Below are 20024 nucleotides of genomic sequence, written 5' to 3'. Positions count from 1 at the left end.
CATGTTTGCGTTATATACCAGCAGTGTATTATATTAAGTCTTCTTTCTTCTCTTTTTCTTAAGGTGTTGCAGAACTTCATGTACACCATGTTAAGAGACAGCAATGCAACCGCAGCCAAGATATCTTTGGATGTGATGATTGAACTCTACAGAAGAAACATCTGGTATGTATTTGTCTCTTGAGAAGGAGACTCTCATTCATTTATAATTACTACAGAGTACATACACAAATATTTTTCTTGATCTTGAGCTCTTAAATATACCACTGTCATAGATTAAGTGGGAAATTTTTAAAAATAGCAATCCAAATAACTAATAACATTGGCAACCATTTCTTGAGCCACCTACACCTCATATGATTTCTTTCAATCTTTAGAACAACGTAATGCAGCTTATCTGGAATTATTCCCATTTTATAGGTAACAAAACTAAAGTTCATAGAGTGTAAGCTTAGTAGCTAGTCAAGGGCAGAGCTGAAATTCAAACCCAGATGTCAGACTCTGAAATTCATGCTCTTCCTGCTCTGTCACTCTGAGGATTTCCAAGTCAGTTTATCCCATGTATGTAAAGTATCAGGCTCTGTAAACTTTGGTTTGTTGGTACATTGCTCCCAATTCATGTCTTTTTTCACTATAAAAGTAATATTCAGGGCGCCTGGGTGGCTTAGTCGTTAAGCATCTGCCTTCGGCTCAGGTCATGATCCCAGGGTCCTGGGATCGAGTCCCACATCGGGCTCCCTGCTCTGCGGGAAGCCTGCTTCTCCCGCTCCCACTCCCCCTGCTTGTGTTCCTGCTCTTGCTGTGTCTCTGTCTGTCAAATAAATAAATAAAATATTTTAAAAAAAAGTAATATTCATTGCAACAAAAAATTAGGAGGAGCTAAAAAGGTTGTTTAAAATTTTTTTGATAGTTTCACCACCCAGAGGAGATCCACTGTTAATAGTTTATGATATTTTCTCCTGTTTTTTCTTTAACGTGAATTTTTTTTAAGATTTATTCATTTTTTATAGAGAGAGAACGTGTGCACACACAGCAGGGGGAGGGGCAGAGGGAGAGGGAGAGAAATCTTCAAGCCGACTCTCGCTTAGTGCAAAGCCCCACTCGGGGCTAGATCCCAGGACCCTGAGATCATGACCTGAGCTGAAATAAGAGCTGGCTACTTAGCCAACTGAGCCACCCAGACGCCCCCTTTACCATGAATTTTTAAATATGGTTGGAATTTTACAGTACTATTAAGTTTTTATTCATTTTATTTCTCTTGAGTACGTTCCTGTGTCATTAAAAATTCTTCAAAAAAATCCGTATTAAATGGCTGCATAATTTTCTGACATAAGACTGGGATAAAGTTTAATTAAATGTTCACTGGGGTTGACAATTTAGCAATCCATGATTTTTTTTTTGTTTGGCAACCCATGATTATTTATTGCAACCCACAACTTTTTAAACTTTGGAGTCTAATATGTCAGAAATATATATTGTTTATTTTGTGCCATTGTCAATGCTATGAAATGCAAGAGAATGAAAATTTACTTTGAAAGCACTCATTTGTCTTACTCCAGGAATGATGCCAAAACTGTCAATGTGATCACCACTGCATGTTTCTCTAAGGTCACCAAGGTGAGTGTCTGTAGGGCTGTGTGAAGGCACTGTGAGTAGCAAGGAGATGGGCATGTGAGGAAGAGGTACTGTATGGGCGTGCAGTTCATGTTTAGTAATGCTCTCTTTGTGTTTAGGCTGCTTCCCTGGTTCATCTGTGCTTTAGAGGAGGCAGACAAAGTTAGGGGTTTTTTAAATGCTTTGTAGTAAATGATAGCCTTAGTGTTTGTTTTCCCCTGTAATTCTTGACTCTTTTATGGGGCCCAAGCACAGCTGAAAGAAATTTAAGAACATGTTTGACTTTCTCTTAGAAAGTCAAAGACAAAAATGTCACTTTCTGGGGCAGGGGTGGAGATATAGAAATTCCTGGTAGACTACCTAAAAGATAACCATGTAGAACCTGGCTGTTTTTATCTAAAGATAATTTTTTAAAAGTATATATACTTTTAGGACAAATAATGGTTAACAACATTATGTTTTAATTGAGAAAAATGGGCCCAAATCCCATCAGTCTGATACTGTTCCTTCAGATCCCAGTTCTGTGCATGAATAATGCGTAAACAAAAGTATTTATTCTTTGTTATAAGCTGGAGTGAGTAATTGACTTGTTCTGATTGGTCTTTAGATATTAGTTGCTGCTTTGACATTTTTCCTTGGGAAAGATGAAGAGGAGAAACAGGACAGCGACTCAGAATCTGAGGTTATACATTCAACCATAGATGCTTCTGAACTTTACAGTAGTCTATCAGATTTCTTTATTGCTCTCAGTACAGATTGTAAAATGCATGACTGCTCAAGTTAGAAAGACACTTACATGTTATCTTTATCCTTTATTGTGTTCTGCATGCTGAGATTTTATTCTATTTAGAATTTGTCACTTATGTTCACTAAGATTGGTTAAAGAACTAATAAAAGTTAAATTCATTTAGCCTTATTCTTAGTTTTTAAGCTATGCCTTGAACTCATTATATAAACTTAGAGTGAAAATTGCTGCCAGTATATTTTTTGAGATGATGTCAATATCATAGAGTGTTTAGGGAAGGAGAGGAATAATATTGTGACCTCTTTTAAAAAGGCAAAATGAAGATTTATGATGTCATGAAATTTTCTTTATTAAAAAATACTTTTTAGTAAAATCAAAAAGAAATTCTAAGAAAAAATATCCTTTCTCATATTAGCATTGTGGTAATAAGAATATGGGAATATGTAATAAGATCTTTTAATTCATTTTGTTATTAAATAATGTGAATGATATATTCTTACAAAAAATTATAGATACTATAGATAAAAGTTCTTGATCCTGTCTTCTTTCTACTTCCCTGTTCCATCTTTACAGATAACCATTTGCTTTCCCATGCATTTATATGTGGATGTGTATATGTTATGTGTATATTAGATCTTTGAAATATATATAAATGGTATGTGTATTATTTTGCAACCTGCTTTCTTTGTGTTGTATATATAGATATACCAATGCACTTAGTACATACAGATTATCTCATTCTTTTAACCTCCACATATTTCAGAATGTGAATGTATTATAGCTTAAGCATTTTCCTAGTGATAGTGTTTCGAGTTTCTTTTTTCAAATAAAAACGTTGTATTTTATACTTTGATAAAAATTAAAAGCAAAATATAAAAACAAAAACCGGTGCTCCATGTATGTACCTGTTTGTACACATAGGCAAATATTTTTTATTGAATTTGAAGTCATGCTCCTTTTTTTTAAATTTTTTTTTTTAATTTTATTTATTTGACAGAGAGATAGAGAGTACAAATAGGCAGAGAGGCAGGTGGAGGGAGAGGGAGAAGCAGGCTCTCCCCTGAGCAGGGAGCCCGACGTGGGGCTTGATCCCAGGACCCTGGGATCATGACCTGAGCCGAAGGTAGCCGCCTAACCAACTGAGCCACCCAGGCGCCCCAAGTCATGCTCCTTTTTGATAGCGGTTGCAGAGTACCAATGCAAAGAAGTCTTTGAAAGCCTTACTATTTGCTTCTGTGCAGATTTTCCTTGTTTACAAAGTAGTTTCTTCTTCAGGATGAAGGACCAACAGCAAGAGACCTGCTAGTGCAATATGCCACAGGGAAGAAAAGCTCCAAACACAAGAAAAGGTTGGAAAAGGCTATGAAAGTGCTCAAGGTGAGACTTGTACCTGGCAAATGAGGTAGGAATCATTAGACTATAGAATATGGGGTTTTTAGGAAAAGCTTTTAAGAATTTGAAATAAAGAATTGGCATTTTTTGGGAGACTTAGAAATGTGTGATGAATTTTTAAGTACTGGGTTTTTTAGATGACAAAATGTTTTCAGCTCTAGCAAAATCTGTGACTTGATTAAATTAATTTGATTAAACTCACTTTTCACTTGTTCTGATCAAGATGGCTCATACTAGGGTATTTTTGCTAGATTTGTCTTCTCAGAAGAGTGTACCAATGAAATACATTTTATATTTTATAATGGTTAGTCTGAAAACTCATTAATTTGGCCCTTCTGTGTCTTGTAATGTTTATATTTCTAAATTCTTTGAAGTCTCACAGGTGCTATTTGCTGGAACATTCCTGAGGTTTAATGTAAAAAGACAAAAGCCACCTTTAGTTCTAGTTGAAAGAAAGGCTTTTGAAACAAATTTGTTGTAGGTTTCTCTCCCACAATAGTGTGGTGTAATGTAAATGTTTTTCTTCTCGTTTTATTTCAGAAACAAAAAAAGAAGAAAAAACCAGAGGTCTTTAACTTTTCAGCTATTCATTTGATTCATGATCCCCAAGGTATTATAATTATAACTTCCCAGGTTACTTTTTGGCCTTACCTCTGCCTGTTACCAGGGAATATAAGATCCCTGGCACTTAATAGACAATCAGTAATTTTTGTTACTAGTTGGTTGTAGCCTGGGGAATTATGTTCTAAAGATGTAATTCCCAGTCCACAGCAAAATAAGAAAAGTGTGGAAGAGTTCTTTATTTTATGTCTTTAACAAACAGTAGTGGTAGGACACTGTGCTTGACTAAATGAAAAAATGATAATCTTTTGTTGGTGCAGATTCTGATTTAGTAGGTCTGGGGTGGGGCCCGAGATTCTATATTTCTAACAAGCTACCAGGTGGACCAGCTGCTGGTGGTCTGTGGAGCACACTTTGGGAAGCAAGTTTCCAAGAACTGTTAAGTGGAGCTCCTATCAAACAGTCAGTCATAAAAATCTTGGGGATCCAGGGTGCCTGGGTGGCTCAGTTGGTTAATCGTCTGCCTTCGGCTCAGGTCATGATCCCAGGATCCTGGGATCGAGTCCCACGTCGGGCTCTCTGCTCAGCTTCTCCATCTCCCCCCCGCCACTCATTCTCCCTCTCTTTAAAAAATAAATAAATAAAATCTTTAAAAAAATAAATAAAAATCTTGGGGATCCTTAACCAACAGAGTGATTTCAGGTACAGTTCTACCACAGTCACTGATCTAACTACTGCCTTTCTCTACACCTGTTAGATCGTGGTGTACAGACCATGGACTCACAGTGTACTTCTCTGATCTTCTCTTTTCCAGATTTTGCAGAAAAACTACTAAAGCAGCTAGAGAGCTCTACAGAGAGGTTTGAGGTGAAAATGATGCTCATGAACCTCATCTCCAGATTGGTGGGAATTCACGAGGTTTGAATTACATTATGTTTCTCTTTTTGGTGAATATTAGAAATAGAATTATTCTTGGTAAAAGGAAAGCCACTAACGTAGAACAGTGGCTTGATTTTATCCCTCAAAACCCATTTAAAACCATACAATTTATAGAAAAATAAAACCTTTCACTCCCAAAACAGCAATTTTTATCACTTTGTTTTCTTATCAGTAAGTATGGATGTTAAATTATACATATATTGAGTTTGTGGACAGACTATTTTGTGTTCTGTTTTTCTACTTTGTTTACATATATGTTTTTCTGAGTCAACATAACCTGTGTATTTTTATTGACTATTACTACATTTTGCAGTTTGTTTATCCCTTTATAGCTTTCCTGGCTTCCAGACCACTCTGGTAGGAGATTGTCAGTGTTTGCAAACCTGAATTCTCTGGTCATTTATTTCATATTGGATTAAATTGTAGGACCTCATTGGTGGTATTTTATATAACATATATATGTATATCTGTAAAGTGCGTACATATGGAAACTTAACACATACTAAATAGACTAACTGCCGTTGTAGAAAATGAGATTTCCAAAAAGTTAGGCCATGAAGAAATGGCGTTGAGGTTGTTCCCTATCATTTCGCTCTTGTGACTTGGCTGTTCTGTACATCATTGAATGTGTTGCTTTCTTCAAAAAGTTTATTTTTTAAAGTTTTATTTATTTACTTATTTTTATGTAATCACACCCAACATGGGGCTTGAACTTGTGACCCTGAGATCAAGAGTTGCACGCTCTTCCAACTGAGCCAGCCAGGTGCCCCCTTCAAAAAGTTATTTTAAAGAAAAAAAGTAAAATAATCTTGTTTACTGAAAACCTAGCAGTGTCAACAAATATTCAGTTAAAAATGAAAGTACATGTGAATAATGAAAGCACTTGTTCCCTTTTTCTAAGAAAAACTTAACATCTTAATGAATAAAATGCCTTTTCTCCATGGGCTATAGTCCTACAGCAGGATTACCAGATGAATTTATGTTAAATTTGCACAGAAATTTCATGTCAGGCCCAAATTTGAGCTTGATAGGAAAGCAGATGTGATGTGTAATTTAAGCATTGTTTGATAGAAATGATTATTAGAGTTTCACAACTGACTACAGTTGAGCATCCATCTTTGTACTGAACCTAAGTCTTCCGTATTACTTGTCTGGTCCTGGTCCTGGTTTTGCTTTGTGGCTAAATAGAAAAAATTAATTTATTTTGACATGGTGAACTTTGAGAAAGACCAATCCATTTCCAAAGTTTCTCTCTTTAGAGTTAAAGATTACAGCTGCTTTCCTGAACATTTTGTAATGTATAGTAATGTCAAATCACTATGCTGGACACCTGAAACTAATATAATACTGTATGTCAACTACAATTTAAAAAAAAAATACAGTTGCTTTAATAACTAGACCCTGTCACCTTTATTTAGGTAGACTCTAGAGTGCTCAGAGTAATATTGAGCTAATACAGAGCTTCCTCCAGTGTGATTGGACTGGTATCCAGTAATAAAATGAGAACTGTGGGGGTTTTGGTGATTAAATTATACCAGATGTTATTGAGGTTTGAGTTACTATTTTATCCCTTGCTTTGGAGCCTTAATATCATTGCTATTCCTTCCTATAATCCTGTTTATCTTTGAAGACTTAAAATAGTTCTGCAGCCACACTGATTTTAAAAGTAGAAGAATGTTACATTTTGTTTTTTTTTTTCCCCTGGTTTATTCTGCATGTACTTTCTTCTTCCTTGACATAATGAGGATGGCAGCAGTATAGCCTCCCTTTCCTTGGGTAATATAGCACACTGAATCATGAATGCTTGTTGAGAAAAAACAAAAGTAAAAGATGATCCCTAGTTAGGTGAGCTTGTGATAAAATTGTGTTAGGGAAAAATAAAACTCTGTAGCTTCAGTTACATAAATATTAAAGTCTGTGCATTCTTCTTTCCACAGCTTTTTCTCTTTAACTTCTATCCATTTGTGCAAAGGTTTCTGCAGCCCCACCAAAGAGGTAAGCTTCCCACTTGCCATGTTTCTTCAGTGACCTTGGATTAGAATAACCATCCATGCCTTTTGTTCTGGAATTATTAAAGGCAAGAGTTAGGAGTAAAGTGTGTTCTGTTTCAGAAAAGGGGAGAGAAACCCTTATGTTTTCTTTCCCCCAGTCTGCCATGGGTTAAATGTTCTGCTTATCAACTTTAAGAAATAGTTATTTTTGGAAGACAAAAGACTGGATTCTCAAAGCAAGTCTTTTTGTAATACTATAAGCAGGTAGAAAGTTCTAAAAATGAAGTCTGACCTACTGTAACTGTAATAGATATTGGAATTTTATCTTTCTGTTACCATTGTCCTCATGTGTATTCTTAGTTAAAAACAACATAAGGGCAGGAAAGAAGAGATGGTTGCTTTTGCCTTTGAACTTGAACCAAGATAGGAAGGAAGCCAGCATTTGTTGAACATCTAACATGAGCCAAGTGCTGTGCTGCTAAATGCTTTACATACATCATCTCATCAGAACTTCACTTCAGTCCTGGGAGGTGTAGAAATAAAAAGACCAGGGTCACTTGGCAAATAAATGGAAATTAGGATTCACCTCACTTCTTTCTTCTGCCAGAGGTCTTGCTCCTAATATACACTGCCCCTTTGAAGGGAGAGCATGTGTATATATTTGTTTGTAGTTATTCACTTACTTAGTGATTTCTAGGCTGGACACTGAGTTAGTTGCTAAAAATTCCATGGAGAACATAAAGAATGTCCTCACCTTCACAGAGCTTACATTCTGGAGGGAGATTCAGAGAATGCTGTGTATACAGTGTCCAGGTGAAGATAAGTATTTTGAGGAAAAAGGAAGAATAAAAAACAAAGAGTGCTGGGGCAGGTTCCAGTTTAGATTATGTCAGGAAAGACATTTGGAAAAGGCAGCAGCTGAGCAGGGACATGAGGGAAGTGAGGGAGTGAGCCAGGCAGGGATCCGGGGGTTAGGTGTTGCAGCTGGAGTAAGCAGCAATAGCATTTAAGGTGAGAACGTGCTTGCCATGTTTGCTATAGTCCTGAGAGACAGAACAGTAAGCTGACTATGATCTTTCTGATCTCTTACATTTTTAGAAGTAACAAAGATCCTTCTGTTCGCTGCCCAAGCATCTCATCACTTAGTACCCCCAGAGGTGAGAACTCTTAAACCTTACCTCTGTCTGCATAGCAGTGCCACTATTAAATATATCATGGTAGCTTTTCCCACAGGGATGACTGCCCCCTGCCCCCCTTTTCTTCAAAACGAGAAGAGACACTAACTCTTAAGGAGATAGACACACACGTTTATAGAAACTGAAAAAAAATTTACCATAGAAAAGTAAAGTTTGTTTTAGATGTTGAGAATTCTGACTTTAATTGCTAAATCTTTTGTCAGAGAAGACAAGAATATCAGTAAATTTTTATAGTGATTATTTTTCAATGCTGATAATTCCCTTATTTGATTAAAATAGCATGGGAGGGGCACCTGGGTGGCTCAGTTGGTTAAACATCCAACTCTTGATCTCAGCTTGGGTCTTGATCTCAGGGTCATGAGTTCAAGCCCTGTGTTGGTCTCCATGCTGGGTGTAGAGCCTACTTAAAAATAGAATAAAATCATTGGATGGTCCTGAGTCAAAGCAATTTTTTAAATCCATATTAAAAAATAATACTAAAAAAGAGCAAAATTTAATCTAAGGATAGCCAGGAAGACTGAAAGTTTTCTTATGTGTCTTCCTCAGTCTTGATTCCTTCCAACTCCCATGTTGAAGATGCAAGACTGTTTTACTGTGAATAGTCTATTGTCCCTTCATCCTCACATGTTTGAGTAGGTAGAGGCATTTTATCAGCACTCATCTCTTTTCTTTTATTCCCAATTCAGATCATTCAGTCAGTGCTCATGACTGTGGCCAACAATTTTGTCACCGACAAGAACTCTGGGGAGGTCATGACTGTAGGGTATGTAGAACATACCTGGAGGCAGTGGATATGTTTTTTAAAGGACTGTTGACCCTGGAAGTCCCCAATTTATATACCTTTTGATTTAGTCTTTTTAGGAAACCTCCTTATATTGAACCATCTGAGATTGCTGTTGGGCTTTTTAAATTCATTTTCCTTTTCTAGAATCAATGCTATAAAAGAGATAACAGCTCGATGTCCTCTAGCCATGACTGAAGAACTTCTCCAAGACCTGGCTCAGTATAGAACACACAGAGATAAGAGTAAGATGCATGTTATTCTCTGTAGATCAAAGAGTATCAAATGACTCTCTTTTCTCAATAGACTCTTTGCTCTGGAGTTCCTAATTAAAGGTGTTATTTTACAGATGTGATGATGTCTGCTAGAACTTTGATTCAGCTCTTCCGAACAATGAATCCTAAGATGTTGCAGAAGAAATTCCGGGTAGGTGAAACATGCATATGTTGCATCCAAAGGTTACAGTCTTAGAAGGTGAGAATAACTTCCTACAGTATGAGTTTTAGTGTTTATGAAGCTTCCACTATGAGTATTGGCAGTTTTATTCTCAGAATACAGTTGAATTGAATACCAATGCCTTAACTATTTTGTAGTTGGCACATGCTCTTTGATGCTGACTGAGTCTTATAGACCTGTCAGGCTGTTTCATCCTGAAAGCTTTTGACATCGTTAACAGATTGGAATTTCAGAGATCAGTCAGTAACGGATGCCAGTATCGAACAGGCTGTTCCCCAGCCAGATAGCACCTCTTTGGAATTGGGAAGGAAGAGAAATGTGTGTATGTAACAGAAAGAGGTGATGATCTCATGACTTGAGAATTGGAACAGTTCTCTATTAACTGCCAGTTTCCTGATCCAGATCAGAGGAGAGCAAGAAAATAGGCAGAATTCTGGCTGAGGGATTTACTTTGACCCAAGGCATAAGTGGACTGTTTTTGTCATTTGATTACTTCCATTGTTCATGATTCTCCCTTCTATATTCATAATCTTAGAGAATTTTTTTTTTTTTTGAGGCTTAAACTCATATATGAGGCTTGAACTCAAAACCCTAAGATCGATACTGAGCTGAGATCAAGAGTGGGATGCTTAACTGACTGAGCTACCCAGGTGCCTCGAGACCTCATCCTTTTCACGAATAATGCAGTCTAAGAACCCTACTAAAAACAGTGTTGGGCGTTGGGGGAGGTGCCTGGGTGGCTCAGTTGGTTAAGCGTCCAACTCTTTATTTTGGCTCAGGTTGTGATCTCAGGGTCATGAGCTCGAGCCCCTTGTGGGGCTCCATGCTCAGCAGGGAGTCTGAGATTCTCTCCCTCTGCCTCTTCCCCTCGCTTGCATGAGCACACATGAGCTCTCTCTCAAATAAATAAATCTTTAAAACAGTGTTCTTTTCTTTAGGGTAAGCCTACAGAGGCCTCCATAGAAGCAAGAGTGCAAGAATACGGAGAATTAGATGCTAAAGATTACATTCCAGGAGCAGAAGTTCTAGAAGTTGAAAAAGAAGAGGATGCAGAAAATGATGAAGGTTCATTTTCATTTCACCATTATTCAAGATAAAATCACTCCTATACTGTGTTGACCTTGAAATCTTCATGCTGATTGAACATTCATTTGACAGATATTTATTGAGCAAGGACTATGTGCCAAGCACTGTTAACAGACATTGAGGATCAACATGGGCATGGTTCCTGCTCTTAGGGAACTTGCAGTGTAGTGTAGATGTCATGTCCTCAGGACAGCTGCCCCTTATCAAGAGCATGCTGGCCACTTGGGAAAAAATAATAGTTTTTTGTTCATTGTCTAGAAAAAATGATGAGGATTAGTCCTGAGCAATCCTCCAAGATACTCCTTGTTGAAGGAGAACACTTGTTGAACATTATTGAAGAATGTTTGAGAAAACTCCATTCTGATTTCCATGGTTAGCCTTTATTACCTTGATTGTTAGAGTTCTATCTTCTTCATATTAATTAATTCATCATGTCAGTAAAACTTTTTAAAGCATTACCTGTGAGCTAGCCACTGTCAATGTAAAGATGAATGGTATGGTGCCTGTCCTTGAAGATCTTTTACAAATAGCTCAGCAATAAAGTGTTTCCGAGATTTATGATTGAAATGGGGCCTGAGGGCAGGAGAGAAGTCAGGTCTACCTCAGAGGTTGGAGAGAAGTCAGGTCTACCTCCGAGGTTCAAAAAAGGCCTCAAAGGGAGAAAGGGAGGCACCTGGGTGTCTTAATGAGTTAAGCATCTGACTCTTGGTTTTAGCTCAGGTCATGATCTCAGGCTCCCCAATCAGTGGGGAGTCTCCTTGTTTCCCTCTCTGTCCCTCCACCTGCTCGAGTGGTCGCACTCTCTCTCTCAAATAAATAAATCTTTAAAAAAAAAAGAAGGGGGCGCCTGGGTGGCTCAGTCGTTAAGCGTCTGCCTTTGGCTCAGGTCATGATCCCAGGATCAAGCCCCACATCGGGCTGTCTGCTTGGCGGGAACCCTGCTTCTCCCTCTCCCACTCCCCCTGCTTGTGTTCCCTCTCTATCTTTGTCTCTCTCTGTCAAATAAATAAAATCTTTAAAAAAAAAAAAAGGCCTCAGAGAGATGCTGACCCATGAGCTGTATCTTGAATAATAAGCGAGGAATGGTAGAATAGTGGGGATTTTCCAAGCAAACAATGAGCAAAGCCCTGAAGGATTTAAGAAACTATTAAAATGTAGGATATAGGGTGGAACTTAGCAAGATACCAGACTAGAGTTAGAGTTGAGGCCTCAGCAGAAGTGGTTGTGTTTATGCCATACCAAAAAAGCTGAAATACTTTCTTATGGGGAACTGAAAAATTGCAAGTATCTGTGATTTCGAAAGCTTATTGTGGTGACTCCGTTAAGAACTAATGCCTCTTCATTGAGGTATTTACAAGGTTCTTTCACATCCAGAATCTTCGACTTCAGTTCTCTGAATGACTGTTTCTAACTGATTTCTAAAAACATGTATAAATATGCTTACACAAGTTGTCAGACCCTCGCTGTGTGGCCAAGATAATGTCCAGGTGCTGTTTTGATGGACATGGTTTGGTGGAAAGAACATGGGCTCTAGAATCAGACATGATTTTTATGATTTCACCATAGGCCACATTTTCTAGCAGTGTGGCTTGGGATAGGTATCTTAACTTATAGGGTCTCTTCCTCTTCTTTTGAGTCGTGAAAGTTAAAGAAAGTGATGATAAGGTTTAGCTCACGGTAGATACATGGTCGTGCGTATTTCCCATTGGTGTGGTTTATTTAACAATAAATATTGCTCAAGTATTAGTCCATAGAGCTCCATTGACTTTTGCTTGATTTATTTCAACTTACCGTGAGTACACAACATAAAGTGACAGCATTAACAGTGTCTTGTTTTTCACAGTTGGGTGGGAAAGTACCAGTCTCAGTGAGGAGGCAGATGCCGATGGCGAGTGGGTTGATGTGCACCACTCTTCTGATGAAGAACAGCAAAAAATAGTAAGTCCTGAAATTTCCTTGTACAGGTGCATCACTCTGTGTTTATTAAGACCTAATTCATGCTGGGCCTTGTGGGGGGACTTATAGTATTAGCTTTCACTTGAGCTAGTAGCTCTTTAAACCTCTGTTGTGTACTTTCAAGTCCAAGAAGCTCAACAGCATGCCCATGGAGGAGCGGAAAGCCAAAGCTGCAGCCATTAGCACAAGCCGAGTTTTAACTCAGGAAGACTTCCAGAAAATCCGCATGGCCCAAATGAGGAAAGAACTCGACGCTGCCCCCGGGAAAGCCCAAAAGAGGAAATATATTGAAATCGATAGTGATGAGGAGCCCAGGTAAAACAACACATACGGCGGGGCTTCTTCAGTCAGCTCACGTGGTGATGAAAGTATTAGGGAAAGGACCTCCACCCTGGTTTCATATTATATTTGTTCTTTACCCCAGGGGTGAGTTACTTTCTCTTCGGGACATTGAACACCTTCATAAGAAGCCAAAGTCTGACAAGGAGACAAGACTAGCAACGGCAATGGTAGGTGAAGCATATCATTTCCTGGTTCTTAACAGAAAGCAAATAAGATTAAAAATGAAATAAAATGAATAGCCACAGAATGGCAGACTTTTATTTTGATGTTTTAAATAAAGGTATAATTACCATAGAATAAAATGCACAGATATTAGATGTTCTGTTAGATGAGTTTTAACAACTAGATAGCCATGTAAGCAACAGCCAGAACAAGATGGAGAACACAGAAAGGCATTAGCACCTGTTCTCGCATCTGGGAGGCTCAGTGCATTTATCCGAGCTCTTAGGAAAGCAGGGAAATGTTTACGGTCATTAAAGAATAGCCTCTGGCAGGTGCTGTGGGCTGTATGTGATTGCACATCTCCAGCCTTTCCAACTGCCTACCTTTTCAGTTTTATTTTCTACACCTTTATTTGTTTTAGGCACCATCCCATACTGGTTCCACGATACCCTCTGCATTCCATTTGTACTGAAACCTGTTTAGATAAGTTTAAGATCCATGTTCTTTCTTCTCCACCTTCTCATACTCTATCTGTACTTCCTGAAATGCTCTACCCTTTCCCTCCTTTCTCCCACCATGAGTGCCTTCATCCTGCCAAAAACAGCTCCTCTGATCTGACTGGCTGAGTTAGGCCCTTTTCTTCCACTGAGTTTTCCTTGCTCCATTATAATATATCATGGTCATTTTTCCCCTGGAGTGAGTTACTGGGGAGCAAGGACTGAGTTCCATCCATCTTTTTGTCCTTGGCATCCAGTAGAGTGCCTGGCATAGAGGAGACACATATGTGGATTAGATAACTCTTAAAAAGTGTTTTTGTGTGTGTGTTAATAGGCTGGAAAGACAGACCGAAAAGAATTTGTGAGGAAGAAAACCAAAATGAACCCATTTTCCAGTTCCACAAATAAAGAGAAGAAAAAACAGAAGAACTTTATGATGATGCGATATAGCCATAATGTCCGATCAAAAAACAAGCGTTCCTTCCGAGAAAAGCAGGTGAGTTCAATGAAGCTTGATTGGTTAGAATACTGTTGTCATTTTAAGACATCTTTACTCTTGAGACAGTTGTGCCTTTAGGACCTTGTGTTATGAGTGTCTTAGGATTAATGGGGAGTATTGGAGAGCATGGAGAGGTAGGAAGTGGTCAGGACATGTAAATCCTACACCTGACTTGGTTGAGATTCACCTGTGTGACCAAAGGGGAGTCCGTTTTCTTCCTGTGTAATGAAAGGAGTGTAAGCTAGATGGTCTGTAAGGTCATCCCTATACGAACATTCTCAACATTGCATCTGTGAAATACAATATCCTGATCCTTCCTTATGTGCCCTTTTGCAAAGCTTTTATGTTTACAGGTTTTGAGGATTTCATTTTATCTGTTTATAGTCTTTGCTGTGTAGTCTGGTGCTGCTCAGTAGGCTTACTTATTTTAGTAATTTATTATAATAAAACAAATTCATGTTTTCATATCTTTCTCTATGAGGAATGTACCAGAGTATTTTTAAGTGTATTCTGAAGGATCGCCAGGAAATCAAGTCAAGAGTAAACCAGTGTTCCTAAATTGCTAGCCAAGATAAGTCTGCCAGGCCGGAATGTTAATGGCCAGATTTCTAGGGCAGTGTTCCATCTCTGGGGGCACCAAGGCAGCATTAACTGAATTAAGGTGCCATTTAAAATCTACCTGGGGTGCCTTCGTGGCTCATTCGGTTAAGTATCTGCCTTTGGCCCAGGTCATGATCCTGGGGTCCTAGGATCGAGCCCTGTGTCAGGCTCCCTGCTCAGTGGGGAGTCTGCTTGTCCCTCTCCCTCTACTGCTCCCCCTGCATGTGCTTGCTCGCTTGCTCTCTCTCTCAAATACATAAATATTTAAAAAATAAAAAAATAAAATCTACCTATCTGCTTATTTCATTTCTCTGGTTCTAAACTATGTCCAACAACATTATGTAAATAATAAAGTGACAACATTTTGGAATAGAGGTTGTTAAAATTGAGGTGAAAAGAAAGGTGCCATTTCGGATTTCAAATATCTGAATTTTGGGATGCCAGCTGGCTTTCCGTTAGGCATCTGACTCTGGATCTCAGGGTCATGAGATCGAGCTCCATGCACTCAGCAGGGAGTCTACTTGGGATTCTCTCTCTTCCCTCTGCCCTTTCCTCCTGCTCTCACTCCCCCTCTCTAAATAAATGTTAATAAATAAATATCTGAATTTTGCCAGTTCAGTTTAAATTCACAGTTGAATTGATTCATCTATTAGCTTATCCTTCAGCAGACCTTTATAAGATTGTACGGTTGAAGAATAGTAACCACTGAGTGGCACCATGGTTTGTTCCTTCCTTCATTATGAGGTTTGTGTGACCTTGCTACATTTTGTGATCTTGGATGTTCCCCCACTCCCTGCTTCCTCTGTTGTTTTAGCGAGATTTTTTTGGCATGATTTGGAAGCCTTGCTTTGTTCCTGGCCAGCACCTCTTGAGTCATGAGATGAAAGAATTTTTTATTTAAAAGTAAGAGTTGGTGGCGCCTGGGTGGCTCAGTCGTTAAGCGTCTGCCTTCGGCTCAGGTCATGGTCCCAGGGTCCTGGGATCGAGCCCCGCATTGGGATCCCTGCTCAGCGGGGAGCCTGCTTCTCCCTCTCCCACTCCCCCTGCTTGTGTTCCCTCTCTCGCTGGGTCTCTCTCTGTCAAATAAACAAAATATTAAAAAAAAAAATTATAAAAAAAAAAAAGTAAGGGTTGAGTTCATTGGACATTGGACTTGTTGGTTCAAGAATGCCTTTCCCTTGTTTTCCAGTTGCCTTGCCATTTGGAACCTGAAATTAATCCGAATTTCTATTTATGTATCCTTCTCCTCTATTTTCTTCAAGATCTCTCCATTATAAAACTTGACTCTAGGTTCCTAATTTTCTCTTAATTCTCTTCTTCACTCTAGACCAGCACTCCCCAATAGAAATTCAATACAAACCACATAAATAATTTTAAAATAAAAAAGTAAAAAGAAAGAGGCAAAATTATTTTCAGTAATATATCTTATTTAACCTAATATATCCAAAGTAGTATCATTTCAATATGTAATCAATATAAAAGTTATTAGTGAGATACCATACCTTCTTCTTTTTCTTTAAAGATTTTATTTATTTGACAGCACAAGTAGGCAGAGAGGCAGGTAGTGGGAGAGGGAGAAGCAGGCTCTCCGCCGAGCAGGGAGCCGGACATGGGGCTCGATCCCAGGACTCCAGGATCATGACCTGAGCCGAAGGCAGCCGCTTAACCGACTGAGCCACCCAGGCGCCCCGATACCATACCTTCTTGTTTTTGAACTAACTGAAATCCAGTGTGTGTTTTATACTTGCGGCACATCTCAGTTTGGACTAGCCATTTTTCAAACATCCAAAAGCCACATGTAACTAGTGGCTACTGGACTGGGCAGTGCAACTTCAGAGCATCCCCCAAACTGACCTGTAATCCTAAAATAGAAAAACCCATTTCAGTCTACCTTCTGTGTATTTCTTTTGCTACTCACACATTACACTTCACTTCTGACATTTATGGTCACCCAGTGTGTGGAGTTTTGTCCCTACACAAGCAATTTTCTCTAATACTGGCTGGGTGTCTACAATTCAATTCTGACGTTGTTTTCTTGGACTTCAGAAACCAGCCGCAAGCCCAGGTGATAACCTATGTTTCTGTCCAGTGACCCTCTCCTTGGGTTTAATTTGCTACAACTGCTTATGGGACTCAGGGCAATGGTTACTTAAGGTTACTAGTTTATTAAAGGATGTGATAAAGAATACAGATGAACAGGCAGATGAAAAGATACATAGGGCAAGGTCTGGGAGGGTCCTGAATGCAGAAGCTTCTGTCCCTGTGGACAGAAGTGGGATTCATCACCCTCCTGGTGCAGATGTGTTCGCTAACCTGCAAGCTCTCAAAACCTCACACTAAGGAGATTTTTTGAAGGCTGCATCACATAGGCATGGTCAATTATTAATTCCATTTCCAGCCTCTTTCCCCTCTCTGGAAAGGTGTGTGGGTTGGGGGTGAGGGCTGCCAAAAATTCCAAGGTCTTTCTTGGATCAGCCCCTCTCCAGGAGCCCATTTAGTTGCCTCATTAGTACAAAAGATGCTCCTAGTGCTCTTATCACTTAGGAATTTACAAGGGTTTTGGGATCCCTGTGTCAGGGACCAGGTCAAAGACAAATATTAAAAGGAGATGCCCTTATCACTTAGGAAATTACCAGTTTTAGGAGCTCTGTGCCAGGAACCAGGGCTAGAGACCAGGTTATATTTTCTATTATCTCACACACCCGAAGCACCCTCTGGAAAAGGAGCATCACGCTTTTTTTTTTTTTTTTTAAGATTTTATTTATTTATTTGAGAGAGAGAGCACATGAGAGGGGGGAGGGTCAGAGGGAGAAGCAGACACCCGCTGAGCAGGGAGCCCGACGTGGGACTCGATCCCGGGACTCCAGGATCATGACCTGAGCTGAAGGCAGTTGCTCAACCAACTGAGCCACCCAGGCGCCCCATGGAGCATCACATTTTATACCCCTCTACCTCTCAGTGATATTTTATTGTCCTAAATAAAAGGGTCTTACATGGCTTAAAAGTGCACATGAGGTCTTATTGTACATTTTGAGTATACTCATAGGATATATAAGAAGGTGGGGCGCCTGGGTGGCTCAGTCAGTTAAGCATCTGCCTTCGGCTCAGGTCATGATCCCAGGGCCCTGGGATGGAGCCCAGCATTGGGCTCCCTGCTCCTCAGGGAGCCTGCTTCTCCCTCTGCTTCTGCTTGCCATTCCCCCTGCTTATGCGTGTGCTCTCTCTCTTAAATAAGTAAGTAAATCTTAATTTTTTAAAAAAAGAATATGTAAAAAGATGAGACTAGAAAAAGAAGGTAAAGCTTATGGCAGAGAGAGGAGGATCTTGCAGTGAGGCCTTCAGAAAGGTATAAAGGAAGAGGAAGGAGAATATACAAGTTCTTTATGTTCAAACGGTGGCAGTTGAAGGGAGAAGGGAACTGAGATATGTGTGAGATTAGTGAGCAGTCTGTGCTTTATTACAAAGTTTAATGAGCAGAATGAAACTTATGTAACCTTGGGTTATAACATCATTATCTAACATGGTTCTTACCTTGTGCCTTGATTATTCTAGAGCTTTCCATTTTTTTAACTAACTTAGTATACAACAATATGAGCAGGTACTGTGATTTTATATTTTACAGATAAGAAAATAAGGCACAGATGAGTCTGAGAAATACCTCCTCAGCCATACAAATTAGGTTAAAATGAACTTAGCTTTGGGCGCCTGGGTGACTCAGATGGTTAAGCGTCTGCCTTCTGCTCGGGTCATGGTCCCAGGGTCCTGAGATCGAGTCCCGCATCAGGCTCCCTGCTCCTTGGGAGCCTGCTTCTCCCTCTGCTTCTCTCTCTCTCTCTCTCTCTCTCTCTCTCTCCCTCCCTCCCTCTCTTTCTCTCCTCCTCTGTCTCTCATGAATAAATAAATAAAATCTTAAAAAAAAAAAATGAACTTAGCTTTTTTACCTTAAGTGTCTATCCTTAGCTATTCTGCCCATCTACAAAGACATACCAAGACCCAGATATGAATAAAGGCAAGGAGTTAATAACTTAAAAATCATAAAATCCAAAAAATTTGAACATTTAGATACAGAGTCAGGTAATCCCACCCCCAAAAATTCTTTAACAAAGCAAACATAAAAACACATAACTATATTGTTAAAATTCAAAAGCTAGGGATCTTAAAAAATTACTAGGACTCAAAGAATGGTGCTTGGGAATTCATGGAATAGTATCCATCACACACCGAAGACACACAATTATCTCAGGGTGATTTGTTGATTTAGTGATTCCAGTCTGTTACACTGCCATATAACCAAATTAGTATAATGGGGTACCCAAGAGTTCCCATGTTTAAATATTTTTTCTTATGTTCTAGCTGGCACTACGAGATGCACTTTTGAAAAAGAGAAAAAGGATGAAGTAATCTCCAAGCAAATTTTTCATTCCAAGAAGAATGCTGAATTTGTATCATTATTTTGAAAATTAGTTAATCACAAATGTTTATTTACATTAAAAAGTCCTAAAGCACTATATTGTGAAAAACATAGTAAACTTGGTAGCAATTTAGTGTTTTTGTTTTGGAGATGGGTAATGGTGGGAATGTTTGAAATGTAACCAGTAGTGATGTAAAATCATTTTCATTTAGCATTCATGCAAAAAAAAAAAAAAAAAATGTTGGGTGCCTACTAATTGTCACTGTAGATATAAAAATGAATGAGCCATAACCCCTCACAGAAGGCATTCAGCGCCTATTTGGGAAATAGGAGGGGGCAGATGTGTGTTGTATGTGTATTTATAGTGCAGTGTAAATAGTTCTCTAATAGAGATAGGTCTGTGCTTCTCTGGGGTCATAGAGACCTCTGCAGGGCATGGGAGTTAAACATTTTCTCTTAAAACAGGACAATGTTACAAGAGTAAGAGATTCTTACTTGTATATAGGCTTACCTGCTGAAAACAGGTCCCTGCTGTACAGATTTTCTGTAGCCAATTAGGTCTTTAGTCCATCCAAAAAATGTAAGTATTTTTTTGAATGCCAGGTACAGGCTTTTTGGTTAAGACCTTGCTTTTTAAATTGCCTTAAGTATAAATAGTAATCTTGGAGTGTCTTTAGTTCGTCATTTGGGCTGCCATAGAGGAAAAAGAAATCAGATTGGTTTCCTCAGCCTGCCTTCATGTTGTGGTATTTTCAGGCCACCGTTTGCTTTGTCTCAATAAAAGGTTCCTAATGTCA

General features: G+C 39.0%; 1 protein-coding gene across 2 annotated transcripts in view; it reads left to right on the top strand.

Moving 5' to 3' along the window:
- Positions 1-20024, top strand: part of SDAD1 (SDA1 domain containing 1) — a 28254-nt gene extending 8230 nt beyond the window's left edge. For both annotated transcript variants that reach the window (XM_027599622.2, XM_027599623.2), the window contains exons 6-22: positions 64-164; positions 1559-1616; positions 2221-2295; positions 3634-3735; positions 4291-4360; positions 5126-5229; positions 7188-7245; positions 8340-8398; positions 9124-9200; positions 9366-9463; positions 9568-9644; positions 10613-10739; positions 12604-12698; positions 12841-13031; positions 13141-13225; positions 14052-14213; positions 19170-20024. In XM_027599622.2, coding sequence (XP_027455423.2) covers positions 64-164; positions 1559-1616; positions 2221-2295; positions 3634-3735; positions 4291-4360; positions 5126-5229; positions 7188-7245; positions 8340-8398; positions 9124-9200; positions 9366-9463; positions 9568-9644; positions 10613-10739; positions 12604-12698; positions 12841-13031; positions 13141-13225; positions 14052-14213; positions 19170-19217 — 1587 coding nt within the window. In that variant the 3' untranslated portion in view covers positions 19218-20024. The remainder of the gene's footprint in view (positions 1-63; positions 165-1558; positions 1617-2220; positions 2296-3633; positions 3736-4290; positions 4361-5125; positions 5230-7187; positions 7246-8339; positions 8399-9123; positions 9201-9365; positions 9464-9567; positions 9645-10612; positions 10740-12603; positions 12699-12840; positions 13032-13140; positions 13226-14051; positions 14214-19169) is intronic.

This window comes from Zalophus californianus, chromosome 2 (genome assembly GCF_009762305.2).
Source record: "Zalophus californianus isolate mZalCal1 chromosome 2, mZalCal1.pri.v2, whole genome shotgun sequence".
In the NCBI taxonomy this organism is placed as follows: domain Eukaryota; kingdom Metazoa; phylum Chordata; class Mammalia; order Carnivora; family Otariidae; genus Zalophus; species Zalophus californianus.
Note: the sequence above shows the minus strand (reverse complement) of the source record. Positions and strands in the feature narration are given on the sequence as shown.